The 14,457-nt window shown below is 38.6% G+C and overlaps 1 protein-coding gene across 4 annotated transcripts in view; it reads right to left on the bottom strand.

Moving 5' to 3' along the window:
* Positions 1–14,457, bottom strand: part of PLCB1 (phospholipase C beta 1) — a 401,169-nt gene that overhangs the window by 106,504 nt on the left and 280,208 nt on the right. For all 4 annotated transcript variants that reach the window (XM_055725798.1, XM_055725799.1, XM_055725800.1 and 1 more), the window contains exons 10-12: positions 11,771–11,917; positions 4,556–4,713; positions 251–333 (exon numbers count right to left, since the gene is read on the bottom strand). In XM_055725798.1, the coding sequence (XP_055581773.1) occupies positions 251–333; positions 4,556–4,713; positions 11,771–11,917 (388 nt within the window). The remainder of the gene's footprint in view (positions 1–250; positions 334–4,555; positions 4,714–11,770; positions 11,918–14,457) is intronic.

The following is a 14,457-nucleotide window of genomic DNA, read 5'->3' as shown; positions in this document are numbered from 1 at the left end:
GTAACGTTAACACAATTTGCTTCACAATTATTGCAACTTTCTCTTTCAAACAAAAGGTTTTAATTCAGGAAGGTTTTTAGGAACATGCCCTATTCATTAAGATCATCTTAGTTACTTAGGCTGATAGTTTTCTTGAGGTAAGAGCTGTTGATCATGTCATATTACAAAACTGCCAAAAGTGCATACATAATTGTGTGCTTAGACCTTATAAAAATATAACACCATAATGGAAAACATGGTAATTACTTACGAATCCACATGATTTTCAAAGGAAAGGAGGATTGGAAAGGGCGAAGTCTTAAATGCACATTCAGCAATTGCTTCTATTACTTCCTAAAGAAGCAAAATGCATACAGTTACACATTTATGTCTCTAAAGAAACAGTGTTTTGGTCTTTGAAGACAGAAAAGACCAAAAGAGGTCTGAAATCATACCCAAACTGCCTGAAATCAGACTTTCCATTCTAAACATCCCAGAAAGCTCTGGATGTGATTTTGCAGCAACCAGTTTTTTCAACCTGAACTGTAATCAAATCTCTAAAACATCTGATAAGCCTCAAGCACCACATTTCTCAAGAAATTACTTATGTCTGCCTAAATCAATAGTTTAAATGTAAACCTTGGTCTTTGTGTGGAGTTGTTCCATGCCTGAAGCTATGACTTCCATAAACTATTTTGCATAATAATAAATATGCTCTGACAAATGCATATCATCAGCACAAGCACGTATTCATAAAATCCTTAGTTACTCTGACTCACATGGTTTAGCTCCCTTTTTTTTTTGATGAAAGAAAATCCTTTAAGGCAAAAGAAAGAAAAAAGAAAAAGAAAAAAACATTACTCATTAAAACAGTTGGCTGTGTAGAAGCTTCCTTTCAGCTCTGATGGAAAATGGCAACTGTAAATCTAGCAGAGGAATCATTTGATAACACTAATTTTAGTGGGGTGTGCAATATAGTAATGCACTCCCCATTACAAACTATTCAATGTTTCCCTATTGGAACAATAGGGAATAGTTCTTTTTTCAAAAGACCTGGAAAAACACCAAAGACTTTCCATATGCATTGCTGTCAAACTCTGGAGGTTATAAGAACCTCAAACTCTAGAGTCTGTAAGAATCCATAAGCCTGCTCCCTCCCAAATCATAAGGATAACTAAAACCTAGAAGATTTACTTATTTTAAACAAACCTTCTCTGGGGATTCCTTTTGTTCATTTTCTGTACTTTTAAAGGCTCAGCTGAGAAGCTTAACAGTAAGAAATCAAACTCCTAAACTGAAAGCTGAGCTTCTGATACATTGTTCTGATGTTGGGTTGCAGAATCAAGGGCTGGAAGGAAAACACAAGCCATCTCAAGATTTGCTGACATGAACTAGGATACAAACAAAATTTACAGTCTTGATGTAAGCAGAAAAAACCCACAGCTCGTGCACAAATTGTTGTAGTATCTCTTACAAGAAACTAGTGCTTTCAGCTCACACAGGCGGTGAATGACTACATTTAATAAACTGCAATCACCAAATATTTAAATGCTTCACATATCACTAACCCTTCCTGTGCTTCAACTAAGACCACTTCTAGTCTTTAAAGAAAGCAGAAAGGCAAAACATTTATCAGAAGAAAAGTAAATGTTGCAGAAGGCTGGGTGAAGGGAGGTAGTAAGCCAAAGTTTCATAGCAGTGGTTCTCCCATGGGGGAACGCACGATGGATTCCCACTGTGCACTTCCCTTCCAGCTCCAGTAAATCACTAAATTGCTGGTACAACCTTAATGCTCTTCAGAAACCTGTGGGATTCTCAAAAGCATCTAAGACAATTTTGCTGTTACAAGGGAACAGCAGTGCTGAGAAACCAGTTACAAATATTGAGTCCTCCCATCCTGATGACCTCCACCCAGATTATTAGCACTGGCTTGGTCTTCATTCACCTTCTAACTCCCCCTGCCCTTGGTTATGGAGCGTCATATAGAGGTTGAGAACACCTGAGGCTGGACATAAGAGGTACTGCCAAAAGTGGTCCTGAGGCCTTTCTTGCTCCTATGCACTGCCCAAGCTGTGGAGTAAATCCATAAATTTATTTTCAGCTGCCTTCTCAACTGCAAAAAGGGATGAAATCTAGCATGCATGGGGAAAATAACCTGAAAGAGTAAAAACAGGATTACACTGATAAAACCTGAGGATGAGAAGCTCAGGTATTGGTTCAGTGGAGAAACAGGTATACTGGTGATTCAGTCTTGCACTGCATTCAAATGTACATGCAAATGCTCTATGGTCAGAGAGGAACAACATGGTAAGTTCCACACTTCACTCCAGCTGCAGAACGACTTACTTGAAACAGGTCTCCAAGTTATATATGAAATACACAAGCACAGATTCTTGGTTATGGCATGAAAAAGATGGTCGCTTCCCTACAAGATCTCACCTGGCAGCAGCTCACCATTTGCAGCTGAGAAAAATCTTACTGATTTCTGCATGTCATGAAGCAAGGTAAAAAAACCAAACAAAAAACCCCGACAAAACCCACAGCAACGTAAGGACAGGGAATATATATTGTTTCTCCCTCCGCAGTTCAGAAAGCCTACCTGAGGCAGTGAAAACTGACAGACTGAACAGAAACATCATGTGCTGCAGTCACGCCAAAAGCGTGAGCTGATAAATGGTTCAGGATTCAAGACCCAAGGATCACTCTGAATTGATTCACACACTTCTGACACATGATTTTACTATCGTTTTGCTCCTCCTCAGCCAAGCAGCACACTTTGAGTGTTGAAGAGAAACCAGCAGTCGATACATTTTTACATTTGTCTGCATGGAGAAAAAAACTTGCCCTGAAGTGACAGATGAAATGTTCCTGAGCAGGTTTAAAATACCTTCCAATTTCTCTCCTGCAAACAGGATGCTCAGGGTTGAACATCTAAATAACCAGGAATAATCCTCATTCCTGCTAACGATCCTTTTAAGAACCGTATTACCTTTGTTTTACATTCCTGCTCATGACCAAAGGAGTTGAGAGCTATCTTCCTTAATTAAAGAACTTCCAGCAAACAAAACCTACGCCTATAAAAAAATTGGCTTCATATAAACATAACTGCAAAGCTAATAACAACTGTGCAAGAAATTTTTTTTTAATGTTTTCCTGTGACTAACTCAATCAGTGAAGAGTTAGAGAAAACAAATTGAAAAAAGAAAGGAATGTTCTGGAGCGAGAGCAATTTGGTGTGCTTTCTCTGTGGCAGTATTGGCTTTTTTTTTCTTTGAAAGGAAGGCACTAGAAGACACACACACACCCCCCAACCCAACAAGTCATACTTCAATGTGGGAGACATGCTTCAAAACTGTAGCTCATAGAGAAGCCATACCTAACACCAGTAACATAATGAAATTCAGTAATTAACATTTTTCCACATCTTGCACAAAGGTAAGTCTAGAAATGTATTTCCATGGTGAGTTAGTGTCTCAGATGAACAAGAATTATTTCTTGACACTTCAAAAATGATATCCTGATGTATCATTATAAGCTGTGCTGACTACCAATCTTAACACCATAGGAGAACACCTCCATCATGCTCCTCTAGTATCTTGGACCAAAAACATCTTAAAGAAAAACAAGAAGAGAACAATTTAAAGGTTATTGCTAAGGGTATAGTATCTACCTTTTATTACAGAAGAAGGAAATGGAAGACAACATTCAGTGACGCAGATGGCATGTTTAGGGTTTGAATGGCACAAATATCCCCTTACAACCTCCAAAGATACTAGTTTTTCTTCTTCATCCCCCAATCCTTCAGATCTGACCCCAAGTCTCAGGGATAAGGATAACATTGCATACACCGTCATTCATTTTCTAAATTGTGAATATAGTGCTGAGACTCTGGATCCTGTGGATGGGGCCTGGTGTTCTGGGCATGAGTAGCCTATTCTCTGCTCATAGGAATTTAAAGGCTTGCAAATTGCAGAGATTTCCACAATAGCTGCTGTTTCCTGCCTCAGTTCAACACTTTAGTCTCCCATTCCCACTTACCAGGCAGAGAAGAGAAAAACAGTATACTGACACATTGCTTACTGCTCTTCAAATCCTTGTGGCCTTCATCTCAGCTGTCCTCCCTCCTGCATGCTATGGAGTTGTAACACAAACCTGTCCGTCCTCCCCATCCTCCTGAATCCAGGCGGATATGGCAGACCCGTTTTACACTGTGTAAAACCACCTGTGATGGCAAAGCCTGGTCTTTCAGCCCTGGCTGTGGTCTACCCTGTTTCTCTCCCTGTGAGATTTGCTGCAGGGACATGCACAGCAATATGGACCTGGGCACTGAGCCCGGTCCTCAGATGCCACAGACCATCATGCCATATAATCCTTTTTTCTCCAACTGCCATGATGACAAGAGCCTCTTATGGTGCAAGGTCCAAATACTGCAGCTCTTCTCTTCCAATGATTCTGCACGTTCTCTGAAAACTCTTAAAACATCTATTCTCTTCCACCTAGCAATGATGTTCTAGCATGTATTTTACATGAAAAAAGCCACCCCAGCTAAAGCCAACTACACAAGGTATTGCTGTACCTTGAAGGATATTTCGGTTGTCATAGTGAATCCATGTGTAATGACTGGCTCTTCTTCAGCTGTTCGTCCTTTCCAGCAATCCAGCTCCACACAGCGGCAGCCTGACAAAAGCACTTGCCGATACATCTCCACCGATGAGTTACCGGCCAGCTGCCCAGCTGCAACAGCACAAGAACATGAAAAAAAGTAATATTGGGCCTCAGGAATAAATGCAAATAATCTAATAATAATTAGAATTAACAGCATTTTTTACCCTTGGCTGAAAGAAGTAACACTCAAAGGCATACAAAAAGTGTAAGAATGTAATGGAAACAACTTAGGCAGAGTCAAAGTTATGGTTTGGATTCTGCCCTTAGTTAACCTGCTCTGAGTGAACAGAAATAACCAAACCGAAACCAATTCAAAATCTTTTGATAGACCATATTGAATACATAAAATAAAACGGCTTAGTTCTAATAGACTTTTTTATCCTTTGACAAGTAATGTGAAATTCAGAGGTGATTCAGGACAGCAAGATCACATTTTCTTAAAACGTGCAATACAGTTTAGTACAAGGTAAAGCAAACCTGCACAGTCACTAACGGTACCATTACTAGTACTCAAGTCCATATTTAATACACTTATCACTGCAATGAGTTGGTTAGTTAAATATCCTGATGTGATACTGCATTATGTAGGGAGAAATGTAATTAAACAATGAGTTTCCAACAATGACATAATAAAAATCTGAAAATAAACAAGGAAAACTCAGCTTTTTCCAAACTCAGGAAGTATCCTCCTCTGAACCTCCCCCCTCAAAAAAAAACCAAAACAAACACAAACAAACAAACAAAACACCAAATAACAAAAACCAAACCAACCACAAACCCAAACGACCCCCAAACTAACAAAGAAGTCCATTGTATTCAGGGAAGGCTATCCAGCCACGCTGTCTTCATCTGCTGCAACAGGTTTGATTCCAGTCACATGGATATAAATTTCTTGCAGTAGAGAGGTAAAAGGAATGGAAGAACAGCTCAGTCCTTATTTTAGATGTAAAGAAAATGGAAGCATTTTCCTGCTTTCTAGCAGACTTCCTGAGAAGACCTTCCTGGATTTCTTGAAGGGAACTTGCTTGCTTTTTAAGGAGGCAGTGAGTTTATATATGCTAAAGATTCTTCACTGATGGGGGACATAGAAATACTTCATCCAGACTGGCATCTAATATAATGCAGATTAATCCCCACTGTATTGTCTCTGTGGTTCTGTGTTTAGGTTTTATGCTGGGAACTACATATTTTGGGGGTTGCTTCACTAAATACCAGTCTGCTTTCTCTGTGTTTTTACTTTCTACTAAAAACTGTAACAGAAAACCCCTTCTATTTGAAAATTCCTGTTTACCGTTTGTCTGATACATGAACTGGAGCAATCATAAATACTCAACAAGTTATTAACATGACTCCTGATGAAATCTGTAATATTTCTTAGCTCCTGCTGGAACCAGTGGGAAATACAAATTGGTAACAGCAGAATTTGGCCAGTGCTGGATGTTTCTGAAAATTCAAATGGAGTCAGCAAAGTGACAACTTAGCTCTTCTTTTTTTTTTTTTTTTTTTTACTTAACATTTTCCTGTATTTCCCCTTTGGTTATGGCAGATTATCTTCACTCACACAAAAGCCTTTTTGGTGCTGTCCCAACATCTGGGATAAGCAGTGGCTCTTTTTCTTTTCAGGATGCAAACAAGCACAGACATGGATCAAGGTACAATAGCACACATTTCTGTATAGTCATCCCTAAGCATAAGCTTATGAAGACTTGGCTCTTATTATATGGATCTGCTGAACTCTGCTGCCTAAAAACCTTACATTTACTTAGAAAACTGTCGTCATGTTGTCTTTCTTTTCCCTCAAAGCATACTGAATTTGGATCAAGAAATTATTTTATGATTAACAAACTCTACTATACTTCCTGAGAGACTACTGGCTTACTATTGCTAGGCGTTTTGGAGTACAGGATCCTTAACCTTCAAAAGTGCTTAAGTAAATCGTGACATGCATCGCTTGCCATGACACTTCTCAACACTACCTTATTAATAAGGCTCAGACATTTTGGAAGGATTCCTGCTAAGGATAAGAGGATATTCAACCTCCAAACCATTCAATCTTCAGAAAGACTCCCAGTCAGAGTGCAAACTGCTAGCAAATGTTTTAATAGTCTCAATAGCTTATTTTTCTGAAACACAGAATATTAGGAAAGTTCCCTTAAATGTTTTTTGCATATATTATTTATAAATTTTTGTTGTATGAGTCTCTATTTGCATCTATTCCAAACTATCCCTTTAATAGGTGCATTCTAAAATGTGCTAACACAGACACTAAAGGGAATACTTCCAGTATGATATTTTTAATATCCCGAGTTCAGATCAATTTTTTAATACTGGAAATTGAAAGCATTATGTATTCCCTTGTATAATGCATACAACATCTACAGTAATACCATTTTTATGGTAATATTTGTATTCCATCACCCTGTACTGGATAAAGAGAAAGAGATTTTGACAAAAGATGCTTTTCTAAAAAAATATAATCGGCCAAATCATACCTGACAGGACACTAAGCAAAATGAGCCTGTGCTAATTGATACAAGCTGAGAATATGACCCATGTTTCCCCATACAGATCAGTTCCACACTTCCACCCATGGCAGGGGGCTGAACTAGATGATCTTTAAGATCCCTTCCAACCCAAACCATTCTACGATTCTATGATAACTTCAAGCTGCTCATTTCTCAGGAAGTGCATCCTTGTTGGGTTCATTTCCAAATGAACGCTATTTGCAATACATGGACTTAAAATTTGGTTACCATTTAAAGATATGTATCCTCCCAAAACTAGGAGATATTTGGATCCAGGTATTCGGATCACCTGACTCTCCACTACTCTAGAAACAGAGGCTTTTTCTGCCCCCTCATCCACCCATGGCACTAGCTTCTCCCAGCATGAAGTACCTGCACAAACATGAGTTGCTAAACCTCCTCTCTCCAGGCAAATCCTGGAAAAGCGATCAGTGCCCTGGGTCACACACTGTAGTTTGCAGCGTGCAAACTCAGAGCCCCATACTGCTGGGAGTCTGGCTCAGCACCAACAGAAGGTGCAGGTGGCTAAGTTTTTTTTAGACACAGTACATTTATCTGAATTTATTTTCCTTCCAAGCCATTTCACCATGCCTAGGACAAGCGAGTTAGACCCTGCACTGTGACATATTCTGCTACTGCTTGTATGTAAGTCAAAATAAGGGTCTCACCCTATGGCTGTTATTTTTAACACTTTACATTGGACCAAAGCAGGACATGCAGTCAGGCTTGTTCCAGCCAGCAGCAGGAATACACTTGCTGTCAGTCAGAACCTGCAACACTTGCATATGCCAGGATGGCTGGGGCTGGCCAGCCTCTGAGTCTGCATTTCTGCTGAGCTGACAGCAGTGCCTGGGCAGCTCCCGTGCTGCAGCAGTCTATGTGAGGGATGCTATCCAGCATGAGGTGTGTGGAGTAACCCTCATCCTAGCTGTGGGATCCACTTGAGAACGACATACTGTGCAACCACCTGAGTCTCTGCAACTGCAGTGAGGGAGTAGGGTCCATCAGTACTTACTTCAGAGAGCCCTTCCCTTGCTGCCGGCTCTTTGTACCTTTGTCTTACAGATTTCAGCTATTTGAAGATCTTCAAATGCTGCTATTTGAGTCAGAGAGGTTACCCAATCCTCAATACAGTTTTAAAGAGGAGGTTCTTAAAGAGGAGGTTTTAGAAAATAACATTTCTTATTTCAATATGCCTCAAATAACACATCTCTTATTTCAATATGCTTCAACTGGCTGGCCTAAAGAGGCAAATAAGAGAAGGCACAGAGGATCTTGAAAACTCACTAAGCAGTAGTGAATGAAACATTACTTAAAGGAAACAGAACACTGCCATGATTTTTCTCTCTCCTTGAGAAACCAGTTCTCTCAGATCAGACCAAACAATTTTATTTTAAGTCTTTGTGTTCACATCTGCTGCTACTGGAGGCAAGACACCTCTAGAAATTTTGGTTACAGTTGCTGATCTGTATTAGAATAATTAATTTTGCCTCTAAGGATATAACACATATGACTTTTTCTCTCCCTTTTATAAGGTTGCAACTCATTTTTAAAAGCAGAAATCTCCTCACTTCCAGTATGGCCTAAGAAAGAGGGAATTGGCATGGGTGAAGCTGGTTAAGGGAGGGCAGGTACCTAGGACAACAAAAAGATAAACTGAGGTTTAACAGTGCTAGTATGAACTGTTCAAACTAGAATAGAACATGACAGAGCAGGACACCTAAGGAATCTGACTCAAGAGTCTGCTTAATTGAGTAGTCATCTTCTCACAAAAGACAATCTGCATCAGTATTCAAAGGAGTAAATAAATAAATATGATACCAGTGAGAACAAAGATGAGAGACAGTAAAAAAAAAAAGTTTCCAAAAGGTGACATTTCTTTAAGCTAGCCTAGATTTATAACTCACTTCTTTCTTCATGGATTTTTACCTTTTTTCTTAAAAATTACATTTCCCTAAGAAAAAGAAAGCAGTAACACTTCTAAATAAATAATCAGGACTTGATGTACTGCCAAGGGTTTCTACTAAAGGCTAGGAAAATGATGAGCATAATTAAAAATAAATTCAGAGTGTGAACATGTTTCTTTTCATGTTATAACGTTGTTTTTTTGTTCATGCTTTTTCTGGGTTTAAAAACCAACAAAGGGAGAAAGAATTGGTAAGGCATTAAGCACAGTAATCATAAAGTATTGCTAGACTGAACAGTTTTCTTATTGTCCTAATAATTATTACATGACTAGTTGCTATTTCACAGCTCCTATGAGGGCAAAGGTGCTACCGAAGCTTGCCTTCCAAAGCCACGAGCACTTGAGCAGACCCTTTGAAATAGTGCTGGGAAAAAGAATAGTCTGCCACCATTAATTATTAATTTTAGTAAGTCCTTGTTGGAAGAAAGCAAATGGCATCGTGGTTGTTTTAGCTGGTCTAGCCTCAAAGCAAAATCTAAGACTGTCAGATTTTTGTCAGTTGATAAAAATCAAACTAATCCCATTTTCGGCCAGCTACCATACGTTTATTGAACATAATGATCCCACTAAAAGGAAAAGGCATGTGTTTTGTGCCTGTAAATGTAAAAATACACACTCTGAAATGGAATTTGAAAGAAATTCAAACTTACTTTGCACTATCACCGGAGTTTACTCTGACTTACCCCCCCCAATTTACTAAGCCAGGAATATTATGTTAAATTAAGACTGAAGATCATAGTTCTAAATGTAGCTTCTGAAATTATTTAGAAATGCAGGCACAGAAAGCTGTATATGCAACCAGAGAGGATTTGCAGACTTTCACATACAAGTCTAGCCATATTTGCAAAGTTTCAAGGTAAACCTTCTTTCTTCTGAAATAATTAAATACGTTAGGTCACTTATGGTGCAGTTAAAACATCAGAATAGGTTGGACTAATCATCAGTTCCCATCCTTAACTCTTTGTGCATTGGTACTTCTGTGATTCTAGACCTTTAGAACATGAGCCTGCCTTGATTACTCCTGATAAAGCTCTGTGGTATGGTACTCGCTACAAATACATGCTGGTAGAGGGGAGAGAAGTATTTTATCTCTTTGGACCAACTTTAAAATGCACTGTCTGTCCTGCCTGTGGGCCTACGCTTCCCACATTTGCAAAACAGCTTTACTATTTTCTTCTAGAAAATCTGTATAAAGCTGCAGCATTTGGCTTAAGTGAGTCCTAATCCTCACTGACAGAGCAAAGTCCATACTGCAAGTAAGAGGTCTGCAAAATATAATTAAAAATTGCTTTTGCTTTGGGCATGTCTGCACTCTTCCAAAGTGCATTAATTTCTGCATATTGGAATCATAACTTAAAAGTGGCCACACAGATTTTCATTTCTTTTAATTCAGAGAAACAAAAGAGCTGTCAAGCCAAATACTTGTGTGACAAGTTGTAGCACAAAACAAATTTTACAGCCAAGACATAAACCTCTGAAAAATGGTGTCTAATGGAAACAATGACAGTTCATTCACTTTAGGAAAGCACTAGAAGGTGCAGTATAAAGTGCTGCAACAAACACAGAACAGATGAAAGTAACTACCCCAAGGTCTGTTTAAACTGGGCATCACCACTGCATGGCTTTGGTTATGTTTTGGCACACTGGCATTCTGAAGAACTTGATCAGTTAAGGCAAGTCTGTTAATAACATTAAAAAGCCTCACGTTATCCATGAGCCACCTTTTTAGTGCACACTGTAGCATTACTTCTTGTTTTTTAACATAATGCTAACTCATTGGCAAACATGACAAAACAAACAGCAAATCAAATAGGAGAGAATGCCCCTTGCACATCAGCTTGTCAAAAAGATTTGTGCCTACATAAACAAAACTAAAATAGTAAATTTACAATTATTTTCTCACAAGTTAACAGCATCTTAGACTAGAAAACGAGGACAGAAGTTGAATTTCTAAAGTGTCCTAGATTTTTTTTGAATCTTAAAGCATTGTTGATTTTGGTATGCAAACAATACAGTTCAGACTCACAACTCTTAATTCAAATTAACAGGAGCTTCTGGGCGCACAGCCTTTTTAAAAACATGATTGCACCTAAAATTTTCAGCTCAGACATTAGATATACTAAAAGACCAGATTTCCATTCCTTGAAGATATGAAAGAACTGTCAGAAAGCTATATGCCATATTGAGACCTTCTAAAATCTGAATCAAAGAAAATTTCATGGAGTTCAACGAACTGTCAGATTTAATATTTAGGGGCAAACTTATTAGTTACAGAGATGTTTCCCATACTTGTTTGGCTATCCTTGGTTGTCATCGAAAGTACATTGTTCCCTATCCTCCCCAAATAAGGACCTTAATCTGGAATCCTATCTAAGTTGAGGGAAACTTCCCACAGACTTCACTGGGCTTCAGACAAGACCTCATCTAAACAACGCAACTGCTGCTCACCTGTTAATAAAAGCATATTTGATGTATGTGTAGCAGCTAGAACAACAAGAAAGTGCTACCCTTGCTTCTCTGAAGACTAAGCTCCATCAGCATTTACTGCTGACGCTTTTAGTACATTTCATGGTATCACTGCAAATACACTATGTATTTTTGTAAGAAAAGAAAACAGATCTCTCCAACACTGTACCTGTGAGGTAGGTGTTGTGTGAGGAATTGATGAAGTAGTGTGACAGTGGTTGAGACATATCTTCATTTAAATCCAGTTTCTCAGGTGGAACAACGCCATTTTCTTCTCCACTCAGATACCGCATAAATCCATCCACTGATATCTGTCCTGAGAGAAACACAGATCCAGGGAAAGCATCAATTAATTTCAAGCACAGATTTTGTGAGATACAAATGTTACATTCAATATACACTTACAGAAAGGTGAATGTGAAAGACCATATAATCATCAGACTGGCCTTCATCTAGTTATTCATATATTCTTTTGCTACTGTTACCTCATTTTCAGCCATACAAATTGTGGGTAATACACATCCCTTTACCTGTACCAAAGATAAATCATTTCATTATCAGTGTCTACAGTAGATAATCAAGGGTACAGGGGAATCAGAGTTACAGAGGGCTATAAGAACAGAAACCCTAAATTTAAGCCTTTCAAGGAAAAGGGTCTTCTGGGGACAAAAGAAAACATGCTTTTTCCAGAGGAAACCAAGAAACCAGCAGTGAGCCCTACGAAGAAACAGGTAACTTTGAACTCTTTTGAATATGATTCCTTGTGTGTATATGACTGCAACGGAACTGCAAAGCAAAGCAAATTAAATGAACCACCTTTCAAATGGGAATTATTTTGCTTTGTAACTTTTATATTTGTCTTCCAATTCATATCTCACTGGAGTGCCAGCATAAATGATCATTTCATATGCTGCTGGCAAATTAGAAAGCCGAGTCCTATCCTCAGATTAAGTTTCACCATTGATCTCAGTGGAGCTGCCCTTATTGCATCAGGATGAATTTCTCTGTAAAGCCTTCTGCATAAAGGTGATTTTAGGGTGTCAATCTGTACATTTAGACTAAAAAAAATATTAAAATCTAGTAGTCTGTATTTGAAGATTAATGCTTAACGGAACTAATTTGAGACGTTTTCCTTTGCCTGGTATTTTTATTATTTTGTCTAGACTTCATCTGTAGAATTACCCAACCACATAGCTTTAATTATTTCAGTTATTGCCTATAGTAAAACAGTTGTTCTGTATCTCTGAAGAACCTTGAAGCAGCTACATGCCTGGTGACTCTCAACAATGAGAATTTCTTACATTTTGTCCCCAACCCAAAACACTCAGCGTAGTATATCTATCAAAAAAACCCCAACCCTTAAGTCAATCAACTACAGCACTGAAAAATGGAAGACCAGTTTTACTCCTAACTCTACTACTCTGCCCTTTTAGGGTCAATCCCTTTTTATGCTAAAACATATAAACTTACACATAATTTTCTAGCATATGAAGAAGTAATGGACAACCCTGCATCATTTTTACAAAGCTTGTAACCCCATGATGCAAATATAGCATGTAAAGCATTTACTTAAAATCTGTGCTTTCCCCCTAGGATTTGGCTCTTGATCACAGAGGAAAACATGTAACAGTCTTAAGTTCAGATGCCTCATTTTCATAACAACCCAAGATGGTGGCACTAACAAACTATTCATATGATGAGAAATATAGTGACAATACAGAGCAACGCAATTATGATTCATTCTTATGACAACAACTGTAAGATGGTTGGAAAGAAAAACATGAAGTCCATCCACTATTTTAAGACACTAATTTGAGTGCAATTTTGCCAGGCTCCACAGCTGCTTTGTTATAGAATAATTAATCATCCACAGACAGAGGCCTACGTACTTTCCTTTTGACAAGAAAAAAATATAGTAAGATGGAGAAAATGAGAAAAAAAGCACCACTAAGCTTTTTCATGAAACTAAAGATTTATGAACAACCTATCTGATACCTGAATCTACCAGAGAGACATGATGAATGCAAACGGTATCAGGCGCTGTCATAGAGTTAGCTTGAGCTAAATTCCACTTAAAAGAAACACTCTGCACCAAGTTCACTGGGATATAGATATGGTCTGTGGGGTACATTCAGACCACACAAGCAACGTCATACAGGAAAAAAATGTAAGATCTGAAATGGATGGTTGCTACACCAGGAACCAGCAAAGTCATGTCATGTTACAGTGATTGGCAGCTTCTGATGTTTGAGGCGGCTCGTCCAGAACCATCTTCAGCATCAATGTGCTCCTTTCAGACAGACTATAACGTTTAAATTTGCTTTGTCATTCCTGCTCCAGGCTAAACTGAAACATAGTAGTTTTCACACACAAAATTCTTCAAAAAACCCTGCAGCATCATAATCACACAGTGTTCAGAAAGGCTTCCATTTTGTTATACAGATACTCGGGTCAATTCATGTAGACATAGTATTCAAGCATCTCAAAGTCATCTCTGTGTTTGATCTTCACAGTGTACCTGAAAAAACATGGTCCTCACAGAGACCTAAAGCTGAAGACAAATAAACTAGCTGGACAATACCCTATGGAAAACCTGTGGGTTAAGGTGGGAGTTGAACTGCACAATTTCTTGATGCCTGTTTGGGTGAACTTGAACACCTTTGGGATAAAAGGAAGCAAGGCCCAGGCCTGCACCTCCTTCCTGCTCTCTGTTTTGTGGTTCATTCTGATCCTTTGCTTCCTTCCACACTGAAGTAAGACAAGGTCTGCAGAGTGGTCCTTCTGTGTATGGCCACTGGTATCAACATAAATCACTGCAAGTATTATTCACTTGTATAATTACATAGTTTCTGAGTG

This window comes from Falco cherrug, chromosome 13 (assembly GCF_023634085.1).
Source record: "Falco cherrug isolate bFalChe1 chromosome 13, bFalChe1.pri, whole genome shotgun sequence".
NCBI lineage: Eukaryota > Metazoa > Chordata > Aves > Falconiformes > Falconidae > Falco > Falco cherrug.
This window is presented reverse-complemented; position numbering and strand designations above follow the sequence as displayed.